General features: G+C 41.4%; 1 protein-coding gene across 1 annotated transcript in view; it reads right to left on the reverse strand.

Annotated features, from left to right (window-relative positions):
• The window catches only part of CUBN (cubilin), a 1289359-nt gene that overhangs the window by 572806 nt on the left and 702062 nt on the right, over positions 1–14491 (reverse strand). Inside the window, exons 39-40 of the mRNA XM_085631507.1 lie at positions 10305–10500; positions 567–764 (exon numbers count right to left, since the gene is read on the reverse strand). Of these exons, the coding sequence (XP_085487633.1) occupies positions 567–764; positions 10305–10500 (394 nt within the window). The remainder of the gene's footprint in view (positions 1–566; positions 765–10304; positions 10501–14491) is intronic.

Raw genomic sequence — 14491 nt, forward strand, 5'->3', positions numbered from 1 at the left:
ACTTTATTTGCTTTGTCAATCACTCAGAAATGTTGCACTTCATGCAATCATTGTTGCGTTGCAGTAATCCCTAAGTAACTGAAATAGCTTATCAGTCAGTCATCATGGCATACTTGCTTGAATAAGTTCAGTAGCTCAAGCAGGATCAGAACAGTAGGTGGCCTTCTGTTCATATTCACCAGGAATTATCCTATGCAACAAGAACGAGCATGTACTTTGTCTCTAGCTATGGAAGATATATTGCAAATAAGATTAAAATGACCTGAATTTATTGTTTCAGCTAGTGGTTTTGTTTTAGAAGAAAAAGGCAGTCAACATTATGGCACAAGTATCTGGAACTTTCTTGGAAAGGCAATTAAGAGAAGAACCACCTAATTTGAAGGAAAGTGGTCAAGATAGTTATATTCAATACATATTCAATATTTGTGAGCATCAGTCTGAAAATGGTTACCACTGTATATTCTGTCTGGACAGCATATTGGTAAGGTCTAAAGGGTTATGAGGGTAAACAATGAAAACATATCACAAGACAAAATATATTGCTATACTCATAACACGTGTCTTACCATCTCGTATTACAAGTTTGTCATAGTTGCATGAACTATGAGATTCAATGTCCATTGACAAGATGTTAAACTCTACAGTCGACTCAGGAGCTCTTATAATCCAAGTGCAGTCAATATCATCGCGATACTTAGAAGGCCATCCAGGAGAGAAGAGAAAGGATGGTGTTTGTCCTGTCATGAGAATGCCACCACAAGCTCCTGAAAAGAACACATTAGTATTAACAACATTAAAGAAGTTATTTGTAGTGCTTCATTACCTTATTTTTAAGTGCATGCATTCTACTTAAAGTATTGTCTGCATACAAATTAAGCTGATGACCTTTTCCTTAGCAATGCATGAGTAATCACTCATATTTAGAATTTAGAATGATTATTCATCTATCAAATGATACCTGGTAGTTGATCCCTGGGCTTTTAAAGTTTGTCTTAATGAGTGGCACTTGTGGCATTAATCAACTCCACCTCCTTTGGAGGTATAAGACTAAAGAAATGTGTGCTTTGGGGAATGGAATGTTAAGGGGCCATATGTAGGAAGCCAAATTGGGATCGCATATGCTGAAATTCGCCGAATTTCGGCGTTTGCGATCGCAATTTGGGCAGTGTGCTATGTAGCACACAAAAACCCACATGCAAAATAAGGAATCGCAAATTTTGCGATTCCTTATTTTGCTAATGCATTTAAGGAATCTCAAATTGCGATTCCTTAAATGCAATGTAGGAAGCACCCAAGTTGTGCGATTTTGGCTTAAGGAATCGCAAATTACCACCAACTTCAGGTTGGTGGTAATTTGCGATTTCTTTGAAAAATGCTCTTTTTTGCATTTTTCAAAGTGCTCTGTGGCGCACATACATGCCCTTAGTGCATGTATGTGTGCCACATGTGCACATATGTTTATTTCAGGGGTGCAAAAGGGTGTCCTATTGACACCCTTGCAACCTTGTAATTGCATTCTCAATTTGCGATTCTCTAATTGAGAATCGCTAATTGAGAATGTCTTCCTATTCATTCCTATGGGCCTTCTAGCCTATAGGAATGAATGGCAAGGTATTCCTTATTTGCGAATCTCAATTTGGGAATCGCAAATAAGGAATAGGTGGGAATCGCAAGATATTTTGCTAATCCTAACTACATTCCGTTTTGCAATTCTCTAATTGCGATTCCCTATAAATTGCAATTAGAGAATCGCAAAACACGTTTTACCTACATATGGCCCAAGGTTCCTAACTTTCTAAGTAAGAGAGAAATGCATGTTTCACACATAAACAGGCACTGTCAGAGTGATAGAATTTTCTTCCTAAATTAGGTCCCAACATGGTTTCTACAATTTTATGCAGATGGCATGGTGCTTTTGGATCATGCACCCATAGAACTCTAGCGCTCACCTGATGCAATAGACTTCTACTATCTAGACAAAAACCTAACCATCAACTACTCCAATACTAAAGCAATGGTTTTCAGGACAAAAGGTAAAAATAAAATTAGAGTCTGGAGCAAGTGACGTATTGTGGTTACTTGGATCACTGGTTGACAGTCAATTACAGTTGTCATCCCTAGTAGACTACAGGAATCTGCCACCCATGATTATCATGATAGATCTTAATACATTTTTAATAGGAAATTGGAATGACTTAAAATATCGTTCCTCAAGAATGCTAGTTGTACCCAGTTGATTTATGAGACACTTGTATTGTATTTGGATACTGGCTGAGAGTTTAATGTGTGGTGGGGCGTCTATGGGGGAAGTCCTAGAATTTACTCAAGCCAACTCTGGTCTAGTTCATTAGAGCTTGCCGTGTACACAGCCTCCACTCTAGCACTCCAAGCAACCTTGCTATTACTCTTTGAGGAACATCAAGACAAGCAGGGAAGCTTCCTTGGGACATATACATGCAAAATATGCAAAATTCCATTCAGAATTTAAGACATAACTTGGGTAGAGACTTTGAGAAATATTGGTCCCTGAAGGCAAATTAATACAAACTAAAAATTCAGAAGTTGGTACTGGGAAAATGCCTATAAGCTAAAAGGAGCAAAGCCTTCTTTTTACTGCACACAAATGGCAAAAAACAGCTAATAGCCAGATTCAGAACTATTTGGTTTGCCCTCTGCTTCCCATAATGTGCAGAAAATATGTCCTTTTTTCTATGGGCAACTTCCAGGCAATATGAGGTCAGCCTTGGAGAGCCATTCCAGTCTCTAGTTGCCAGATGGAGTCAGAAGTCCTTGAGTCTTATTTCTTCCAGCTTTCAGGCAGAGTTTTCCTCTTGCAAAAAGATTGTTTGCCCTTGACCAGCAATTCTTTGAGTAAACCACACATCTATTTCCAGTACTTCTTCTCTTGCTGTTCCAACTTTCACACAGTTCTTCAACCATGGTGGCCTCAATCATCCTTTGCCTGCAGGAGCTCTGGTGCATCCCCTATCTACCCACCATGACGGATGAGCTGTCCTTCCTTCAATCAGTGCTAGAACTGGTTTCTCACCCTGATGGGGATGGTATGCAAAAGTCTGGACCAGTGATACTCAAACAAGACGGGCAGCCCTTATGACCTTTACATGCGGCCGCTGGTTGAATGGCACCACTAGGCTGCTGTTTACTTTACAAAGCACTAATACTCATAAAGATGTTAAATAAATGGCAAGCTTTTGTTTACAGTCAAACCGAAGTGGATAAAAAAGCACAGAAGCTGTCCTGCACTGCTTAATTTCAGGAACACTTTAATTTTTAAAGGCATTTTGCAACAAACGTGTAAAAGTCTGATGAAGTCCCTCCAAAATACAAAAAAAGTGTAGTTCCTTAACCTGCAAAAGTGTTTCACCTTAGTACATCAGATTATAAAAGTGAATTGCATTTTCTAACATTAAAGTGACAGTTTTCAAGCATGAATTTAGAAACATTCTTGCCCCCCTCACCACCCTGACAACAATGCCAATAGGCAACTCAAATAAAACAGTTGCCCAGGATCTTGCACTTTGGTCAAGTGCGGAAGATGAAATTAATCCTGTGTGCCATTCATCCACTAGTTGTACATGTGTTGCTTCTTCGTGATCTGCCTTACACCTCTCACGCCCCAACTGCCACCCTGCTGGCATCGATGTGACCCTCGGTCACACCACAGGTGAACCTTTTGGCCCCTAAGAAAATTGTTGCGACTATACCCATGGTCTTGACTGTCACATGTGAGGTCGATAGGTTTGGGGCATGTTAATTACATTAGGTCAGTGCCTCTAAAAGTGATTAAGGCTAGAGCAGGCTGTGCCACAGGATAGAGCAGTGGATCAGAAAGGGAGAATGTGCTGAGGCAGAGTCTGTCACATGCCATGCTGGTGTTGCTAGAGGGAGTCAGTCCCATGTGAGACCACGGCCTCTGAAAGTCAGGCAGGGCTATAACACAGTCAATCAGATGTCTGATTCTGCCTCTGAAAGCCAAGCATGCTCAGCACAGAATCCATCTCATGTCACAGGGATACGCCTGGGACAAGGTCAGACAAATGTGATGTCTTGGATAGGTGGATTCGGCTGAAGGCTGGTCAGCTGCATGTCAGGCCAGTACCTCTGAAAAGTGGGTAAAGTTGGGAGCAGAGCCAGGCACATCAGGCTGGCTTTTCTAAAATATAGATATGCCACGGCAAACTTGCTTTCTGTACTGGGATAATCTCAAAATATGATATCAACCACCTCAAGTCTCAAGGAAATGGCTGTAATTTGGAGCTGATTGTTAAGGTAGCTCACTCGGTTAATGTGTTCTCTGCAGAAATCTATGCATGCCCTGCAGGAGACAGGTTTGATGTCTACAAGAACAAAGCAGCTTTCATCTTTCCCAGGTCGATCAAACGAGAATCAATGATTCTGTACTACCAGCTATAAGAAAGTAACAAGGGCTGCAGCCCAGGTTTTGCCTCTGGCATGATTCCTAAATAGATATTCTTTGCTGGCTGTGTTCTCACACCCACGCACCCAGATATTAGGGTAAAAACTGGCAATAAGAAGTTCTGTGTGAGAGAAAAATAATAGCGAAAAAAGCAACCCCCGTTACTCTGTGTGGTCTACGGTGGGCAAATCCAGGAATCTTGTATTTGAAGTCCCTGTAGCACCCTCTACCTTTACAGAAAGTGCACCAAGGGACATAACATGGAGCCACACATATAAAACAATACCACAGATGGCAGAAGCAAGGGAGGGAGCAAGCAATAGGAGGAAGAGGGAGTAGGGGCTGGAGGGAGTAAGTAAATTGTGGCATAGAGAAACAAAATGACGGGAAAGCAACAAGAAGGGGTGGAAAAGGAAGTTTGGAGCAAGACAACAGACAGCGGAAGGAAGTGGATGGTAACCTGCAGTAGTTCGCAGCCAGTGGAAGGACACTGGCCTCAGACAGGAAGCCGGATGTATGTCGATACATCGCGCACCCTTCCATCGCGTGCTTTAACCACGTGCTCAATACATCGCAAAGTCCAATACATCGCCATCTTTTACATCGCACGTTGGTGCTACGCGAATGCTCTGATGCCTATAGGCAAGTAGCTGACATCGCCGACGATCAAATCGCACGTCATTACATCGCATACACATCCACCCATCCCTAATTCATCCACCACACATCCATCCTTTTAATGTACCTGTGTGTGCCTTACACTAATAACACCATCTAAATACAGATGAATGGTATTATAACGCCTGTCTGTGCTGTAATTTAAATGTATTCCGAGCATAATGCGTACATGTGTGTGCCTTGTGGAACACCTTACACTGATAACACCGTGTAAACACTGATGAATGCTCTGTAATGTACATTTGCATCTCGTCTACTAACGCACATGTATTAGTATCCATAGTGGGCAATATGACAATCACGCGGCGAACACCCACGTCGGCAGGAATGTACATTTCCCGTCTGTAATTTGTAAACATTTTAATATCGCCGTTTTATTAAAAATGTTCATACCGCCGTTTTATTATTTCCCGTCCGTAAAGTGTGCAGGAATGTATTTTCATATCCCGTCTGTATTTTCATATAACGCCGGCATAGTAAGCCTGAAGGGAGTGTGTGCCTTACAAATGCACACGTTATGCTATTTCCTTATCCAGTGGTGAAAGGTGTTTGCACCAAGCACTGTCTCCAAGGACATGCAGTGGAGCCAGTCAAAAGTGTTAATCCGTCCTATTGTCTTTCAAGACATTAATTATCTGAGATGGCATCTACATTTAAAATCAACACTTTGGGAATTACTAGGGTTTTGTGAGGTCTCTCATAGGGTTCGAAGCCAGGTAAAGCTTCATTCTGTTTATAAAAGGCAACACGCGCAGAACAAGGTCGTGCAGCGTCACACGGGCGACCACTCGACCTTTGTTAGATAACCCCCGGTGGCGTACCAATGGCCCCCGAGCTCCAGGGCGCCCTCTACGACATTCTGCACGAGCGGCGGACCCCTGGCCTGAGGGCTCCTGACTGGGCCTGTCTGCGCGTGAGGCCCCCTCAATCTACTCTGCTGGGGGGTGGTTTGGTTATGCGGTGGGCCGTGCGCTGAGTTACACAGGATGGCCCTTACAGTTGTGCGTCAGATTAGCTACACTGAACCGCTGGTGTACATTAAGCAGTGCAAGGACGAAACGGTGTCACCCCTGCCCCAGGTATGATTGAGGCAACAGGTGCAGTGGCACCGGGGCCCAGAGGTGAGAGCTGGGCCCTGGCTCTGTGTTTGCTCTTAGCTGTCTTGGAAATGGCGGGGTTTTTCCTGTGAAGGCCTTTAGTTAGCTTACGCTGCAGTTCAGTAAATTCCTATGCGCATTACTAGCATGCCTTCTTAAAGCGTTTATGCGTTGTCCGATGTAAATGCTAGCGATGTAAATGTCTATGCGCATTACTAGCATGCGTTGTAAAAGCATGCGATGTCAAGCCTCCTGCGATGTGAAAGTCGCGTTGCGATGGCAGCGCGTGAAAACAGATTCGTTGTAATAGGTGTTTCCCACAGGAAGCTGTAGTTGGTCTGTGCTCTAGGTCAGGGACAAACACCGTAAGAAAAGTGGAGGCAGGGGGAATTAGGGAGGTACTGACCAATGAGAAGCAAGGACACAACAGTTATGTTAAAGTCAACCAATAGTAAGTAATGCCAAGTAGTGAATATCATCAATTTACCTCCACCAAAAGCTGATGTGATCGTAAAAAGTACAGTTATTGGAAAAAAAACGAAGAGTTTTTCAAAATTGTCGGAAAAGATATTTGCGAGATATGCAGGAAAAATTGCCTCCCTAGATGTCCACATACATTGTCTACAATAGTATCCATCAAGTAAAAAGTAATTCCTGGTATGGACTATACCCAGGAGGGACATAATGAGGCTTATTGGCACTCTTTTTTGGGACTGGTCTAGTATTCAAAGGGGCATTAATGACCATAATACTTTTGTTCTAGGGAATATTTGTGTATAATGATTCAATATCCATTGCTGCAAATAGTTTGTTTCATTATCGAATGGCAGGCCTTCAATGAGTGTGGTCATGTGCAAACTATCCCTGACATAGCTTACCATTTTGGGGGAAAAAGCCTTTTATAAAAAGATCATTGTATTCGCCAAGGTGTCCCAAACCTGAGCTACAGCCTGCTAGAATGGGCCTACCGGGTGGGTTTAGTCGAGTTCCTTGGACCTTTTGAAGATTATATAGTACCAGTGTCCTCAGTGATTTCTTATTAAGAAAAATAAACAGTTTCTGACTGGAGAAACCAGAGTTCCTTGCTTCATAGAGAAGCATTCTCAAGGATAGATGTCTGTATTTCTGAAAAAGGATTTCTTGATAGTGTTTCATAGTGTAGGGCATTGTGTAGCTCTTGGTAGATCTCTGCCTTGTACTTTACGATAGCTTGCATCACTATCATACCACCATTGTCAGCTTGCTTTACTGTAATGTCCATCTGCTGTTTAAGGTTCACCGATGAGTGTCTTTCATCCAGAGCTATGTTATATTATATAGATTATTCACATCTTTAAGGACCAAGGGCCAGATATATAAAGGCTTTTTGCGATCGCAAACAGGCCGATTCGCAGAATCAGCCTGTTTGCGAATGCAAAAAGGCCTTTTGCTATGTATGTACCTTTTTGCATTCGCAATATAGGTAATCGCAATTTTTGCGATTACCTAAATTGAGAATGTATTTAGGGAATCGCAATTTGCGATCCCCTAACTACAATGCATGGAGCATTCACGAAATGCGATTTTACATTTTGGAATCGCAAATTACCATTAACTTCATGTTGATGGTAATGTGCAAATCATTTGAAAAATGCACAAAAGTGCATTTTTCAAAGTGCCATGTGGTGCACACATGCCTTACGTCATGTGTGTGCGCCACATGTGCACACTTACCTTTTCTGGGGGTGCATCAGGGGGGCCTTGGGCCCGTAGCACCCTTGGATTTGCATTTGCAAATTGCGTTTACCAATTTGGTAATTGCAAATTGCGAATGCATTCCCATTCATTCCTGTGGGCCTATATGAATGGGAATGCATTCCTTAATAGCGAATCGCAATTTGCAATTCGATATTAGGGAATGTTAAGGAGTCGCAAAATATTTTGTGATGCCTACATACATTGCATTTTGGGATTCCAAAATAGCAAATAAGTAAAATTCGCTATTTCAAAATCGCAAAATGCTTTCTTGATACATCTGGCCCCAAGTTCTCAAATGTGAGTACTTCACTCACACTATCGGGTTGAAAGCCAAAGAAGGTCTCAGTCTTGCGGCTTTGGTAACAGAGAGTAGTCATTATGGGAAAAGAAAAAGAAAAACTGTTAAAGAACTGCATAAGTTTCAGGTGCAGCTCATTAAAATCAGTGATGACAAATGACAGTCCTTTGCTGAGAAGGGAGATTTCACTGACAGAGTGTATTTAGAAAGATTAAACATTGGTATATTGTTTTCTTTCTCACTTGCGGTGACATTTAGCCCTTCTAAAGTCATGGAATCCTCTGGGCTAACAGGTAAATTCGATGTAGAGGCTTTTAAGAGTTGTCTGGGCCCCAGCAGTAGACGTTCCATCTGGTTTGCCTCTCTCCTGATGGGAAGTTCTTGTAATGATCCCGGATTCTTCGTCCACTCTGGCCTCTCCTCAAAAGAGATTGCTGTCCTATCACCACAGAGCCTGCACAACTTCCTTCTGAGCAATCTGAGTTATTAAGAGTCTCCCGATGATTCAGAGAGAGTTACAGGGCCTGGTTCACAAAGGTAAGCTACACTTTTGTGTCCATTTACACTTTGTCGTAAATTTACTACTTTTGGTATTCACAAACTCCGACTGTAAATTACATGTCTCTATCTCAAGAGTAATGCAATCGGCATACTCTTGTGTGGGTGGGTGATGGTCCTTCCTTAACCCCACCACCTTCTTTAACTCCTCTTTACTCCTACCTACATCCATCCCATTTGGTAGTAAATAGGCCCGTTTTCCTACACACTTCCCTGTGTCCCTCCCACATTTACTACTAATATTTATGCCCTACATATGTATAGACTATGAAGTCGTGGAGGAGTACTCCATACATATAAGTATAGGCAAAACTTCGGTGTACATTTGGAAGTATGTTTTATAGTACTAAAAAGTATAGTTTGGGAATCATGCCCACAGTTTTTATATCTTTCCAAAGTGTGTCGTTGCTGTTGAGAGGTGCATTCTGATTGGGTAATGAAGCCATCTACTAGGTAAGGGTATACATTTTCGTTATTTAAGTTTTTTATATCTTTAGTTACCTTATCAGCTTTTTTCTCAGCTCAATTAGATTGAATTCTGCAATTGACTTGCTTCTTTTCCCATGGGCAGCCTTTCCTTCTGCCACAGTGTCATTTTCTAACAGGTTCTTCTCTAATTCTTTGAACCGTTTGAGTTATTTCTTGCTATGCTCAAGTACAGTCTTACTCCCCAGCAGCAACCAGTGTCAGGCACATGTTATTGCAATGTTATTGAAACCTCTACTGAATCTCTTATCCTCCAGCACCTTGAAAATCTGGTCACCTTAAGGGATAATGTGAGCCTTCAGATTGTCTGTAAGCTTTTGAGCATATAGTTCTGTGCACACATATCTTTCTTGCACTTCTGTAGCTTTTTTAACTTTCCCTTGCTTCAGATCAATAGACGGAGAGATAATGTTTGATGGACTACGTAGGGAATGGCCACTAGCTATTTTTACTACATATTCTTATGAATAGGTGGGGGCTTCTCTGTTATTCATACTCCACAAGGAAGCAACATTATCCACATTGAATGTGTCCAAGGGTACGTAAGGCAACACTTAAGACTTAAGACACAAAAAAGATTAAATAAAATACATCATAAGACTGGGGAAAAATTCTTGCAGCCAGGGGACTGTGCATAATGCCTGTCAAATGAGCAGTAATCACCAGGGAGAAACGCAGAACCTCTGTCCTGATGGCAGCTGGTGGCAGAGGAGTCTCACCTGCAGTCTTCCTCCTCCTTTGGGTCTTTGGAGACTCAGGAGTTGGCAGATTGCCCAGTGAGAGAGCCAAGCGTTGGGATTTATTGCTCAAAGCCTTGGTGTCAGAGCAGCGAGAAACAAACTAGGTGTTCCAGTGATCTGACATCAGAGAAGGGAGCAACCAGGTTTTGAACCTGGTGTTCTCAATAAAGGCATTCAATGCACCCATACATAACTCACCTTTTAGAGTATAGCAAATTTGCTAAGAACTGCTAAAAATCATGGGAAAATACAGATATGTTTTAAAGACAAACCTGGAGCTATGGTAGGTAAAGGTCCCACGGAGGCCTGCACTGCATTCCACTCCAAGAGGAAGCCCCTTCCGCTCATACTATAATCAGTTTGGAACTGAATTGTCATAGAACTCCCAAATGTATAGATGGCGGGCGGAGGCACAGAGCCACAATGTGTTCCAATCAAATGAGAGTGAGTATCTGGTCCTTCATAGAACTACAAGAAAAAACAACATCTTACCAAAGCACATCATTGTAATTTGAGGCAAATTCTTGAACCTCTCATAGTCATCTGCAGCGGCCAAGTAACAGCAGAGGGGAAAATGCTTTTATATTAACTTCCTTACAAATTACAAATATTCACACCTGCAGAAGGAGCACCACTTCTCAGCCCATGATGACCCACCTTGGATGGTCAATGCGCATTAGAAGGACTTCGAGATCGTAGTCTCCCAAACTGGGCGGTATTGCTAGGCGTATAGGGATGTCAAAGGAAATCAATGCAAGGAGGAATAGGGCTGCTCCAACCACTTCACAAGCAAATCAATATGTTTTCTCCTAATAAATGGCAAAACAGAACATAATTGCATTGCTTGCAAACATGCATTCATGGGAAGACATCCAGGGTCGGGCAGGCCTTTTAGTCCACTGGGCATTTCCCCGGTGGGCTGGTGCCCCTTGGAGGCCAGTTTTGAAAGCACAAGGCTGCGCCTGGCACATCTGTCATTGTTCCCTGATCTTCGAAGTTAATTGTAGCAGGCACGTGGAGGCTTCAAGAGATAAAGAAAGGAAGGGAAGAAAAAGGTAACGAGAAAGTGAATAGAGATGGAGAAAATGGAGGAGGGTAGAAGAGCAAGAGAATGGATTGATGGAAAGAGAGACTGCGCAAGGAGATGAAGGGAGCAGGGTGGTTTTTTTTTTTTACCAAAGCTGCTTTTGGTTTTAGTTTGGCTCTACATACATCGTAACCATTAGCATACATGTTTGAAACAAAACCTAGGAAGATATTCTGCCCTCCACCCTCTCCCCCAATGCTGAGACTGTGGCATGGTCTCTGCAATATTCGAAAAATCACATTCTGGATGTATTGTGACAAAAAACAAGACAAAACATACATTTTTGATCTTGATTTCTATATGCTCTCAAACACCTCATACTGTATGGTTTGTTCGCTGTGTTTTATATTGCCTATATTTATTGTGAGAAGCAGCACTAATAACATCTGCTTTGCATTTCATTCATTGTACGCCCCCCTCTTAGCATCCTCTTGTTGTTATCAAATACTGCATACATTCCAGTGTACTGCTTTTGATGTAACCTCTACAAACCTTTTCAGCCTGAAATCCTCGCCAAATAATTATTTTAAGATGTTGAGGTTTTCAAAGCAAATGCATTCTAAATTAATTGTGCTTTTTTCTAAGCTGAATGACAGATAGCTTTACTTATATCGCACATCATTAAACAGAGTGAATTACTCAGTACCAGTAAAATTACACTATTGAACCAGTACCTAATAAATATGAGATCAAAAAATGATTCAATCTTTCTGCTATGCGCTCAGTACTCCCCCCTCTTTTGTTTTGTTTCATAATCTGCAGGTCACAGTGACATTGGCACATCTAACTGACAACCATCTCTGCTTTACTCTTTAACAACCTGGAAATAACTCTACAGGAACTGATATACCACATTTATTAGCAAGAACAACATTCCCATTAAATGAACACATATTTCCCTATATTAATCCACCACTAATCTTTTTTGGGTTCCGGAGTAGTATGCTACTCGCTGTAAAGCGCTTCAATGCCTCGTCACGGGTAGTAAGCGCTATGTAAATATTATTGCAATTTTTCATTCTGCATTTGCAGTAATTCAGGCTCAGTCTCCTGACTCGTTTAGCTGCCCTCTCGTCTTTAGTAGCGTGGCTTATTATTCTCCACCGGCAGTTATCAGTGGTTTGAGTCTAAAGGTACACCAAAGTCACCCCAAAAAATTTATTGTGGCACAACAGTACTACGAACATACAAGAAAGTCACTAGGTAAGAGTCTTCTTGCCCCTAAACTGAGATTCCACAACACCCAATTCTAGCTATTCAGAAATAGATGAGGGGCAAATGCAATTTAAGAAACCTCTGGATCTCCCATTTGGTAATTGTTCCAAGCATCAAAGGTTGAAAGTATGACATACAGTCTAAACTTAACAGCAAACAATCCAAATAAGTAATCATTGTATAAAAACAGTATCCATATATTACTTAATTTCCACAATAATACAAGGGAATTAAAATAGATGTGAACATTTCTTATTTTTGGATTAGGGAACCTAAAATAAGTTTCACACATAGAGGGGATTAACACCAAATAGAACTCAAACATGCTCAGAAATATTTTGTGAGTCACAGTAAGTCTACCTGGATAGCTTCTATGTTCAGGTTTTGCTGTGAAGAAAAAGCTTCAAGTGGCTTTAGGCCCTGCAGTAGGCCAATATGAATTTCTCCTAATTGGTTATTTATACGATAAACCCCTAGGGGAAACTTTTTCAAGTTGAAGCAGGTGACAAACAGTGTTGATAAGAAGCTGCATGACTTCTCTTAAGTTCATTAGGTGCTTGTGGTGGAAGTTAAGAAAAAGCCCAGAGAAAGCTAATAGGCTCCCGGAGATCAAGTCTTCAGGACAACTTAATGTTCTGTCTTGTTATGTTCTTTATTGGTTGCTCAGAAAGCCTCACAATAGGGGCCGAGATGCACTAAGAATTGAAAAGTGGTTGCAATTGTGCTCCTACATTTTGAAAATCAATTCCTATTTTTTATAACCAACCTATGTACTATTAATGGTCGGTTCACAAAATTACCATTGGTGGTGGGTTGCAGTTCGACCTGCCTCCTCAATATTCATCAGGTAGGTTACAAATTGCGACTTTTAACACACTAATGGAAAGGGGGAGGTAGCTCTAACTATAGAAAAACTGAACTGTTTCCCTATTTACAAGTTTTTGATATACCTAAGGTCCCCATTATTAAAGGTGATATACCGGGGAACCACAAGGTATTTTTACCTAATCTGGATCCCTCCATTTGTCCCGCAGATCTTAATCTAAGAACTCCATCCTTCACTTGAGTCCACAAGGAGGTAGTGTCTTACCAAGGTGAGGAGAGGTTGCTGATGATGAAGCATGACACAAACTGTGTGTGAGGCTTCCTCTTCCCCAAAAATTGTCTTCCTACGCATCCTGTCAGGATTCCTGGGACATCCAAAAATTGGGCCCAGACTTGTATTCCCAAATAGGGAAACAGTAAGTCTCTCTATTGTTGGAGCTACCGCACTGGCTTGTGATGAAATACAAATTGCAACTCACCCTGAGTGAATACCATCACAAGGCACTGTATGTACTATGGCCATAGACTATCATTTAGTGGTGGATAAAGTTTTGACTATACTTGCAAAGATGGAAACATTTATGATTTACAAAATCATTCCGATTCCTGATGTAACATTTCCTGCGTGCACATTAATATTGGGCAGGGAAATAATTATGTGACAATTTCCTGCTCCAGTATGTCCCATGCACATGTCATTCTGAAGAAGGTTGTTATCACACTTTGAATTCTTGATTAGGTATGGTCTGTGAATGGTTTATCACACAAGAAGAAATTATCATATAATAACGCATTCCCTAAAGTAACTGTAACTCACACCGCCATTTAGTGTTCTCATCAATAATATAATTTCAGATGCTGCAGTGATGTATTCAGTGGTGTCATAGAACATGTAATGAGTGATGTAATTTTTGAGGTAATTAGGAGTGCATGGAGAGGGCGTGAGTTATAGTTACTTGAAATAACTGCAACAGGTTTTTCTTTAATTTATAACTGTAAGTTTTAACTGATGTTTTCACCTAATTACAACATCATTTTAACCTTTAGTTTTTCAGTGATTTCAAAGGTTTTAAAAAAAATGTAAAGTGACATATTGTCACAATTCCTAACTATAACATCACTTTAATCTTTGTTTTTTTGGGTTAATTTCTCTGTTTTTCAAACGTAAAGTAAGATGTCGATCGCCTTGGGCATTGTGGGGTTTGGCACAGGGCCTGGCCTTGAGCCCAATCCCTTGTAAGAGCCCTACCTCTCACAACACATAGACTTCTGACTCCACTCCTAGCTGGAACCCAACCGCCCCACTACGCACAGGCTTCAGCTCTCCCTGCA

This window comes from Triturus cristatus, chromosome 10, assembly GCF_964204655.1.
Source record: "Triturus cristatus chromosome 10, aTriCri1.1, whole genome shotgun sequence".
Classification (NCBI taxonomy): Eukaryota; Metazoa; Chordata; class Amphibia; order Caudata; family Salamandridae; genus Triturus; species Triturus cristatus.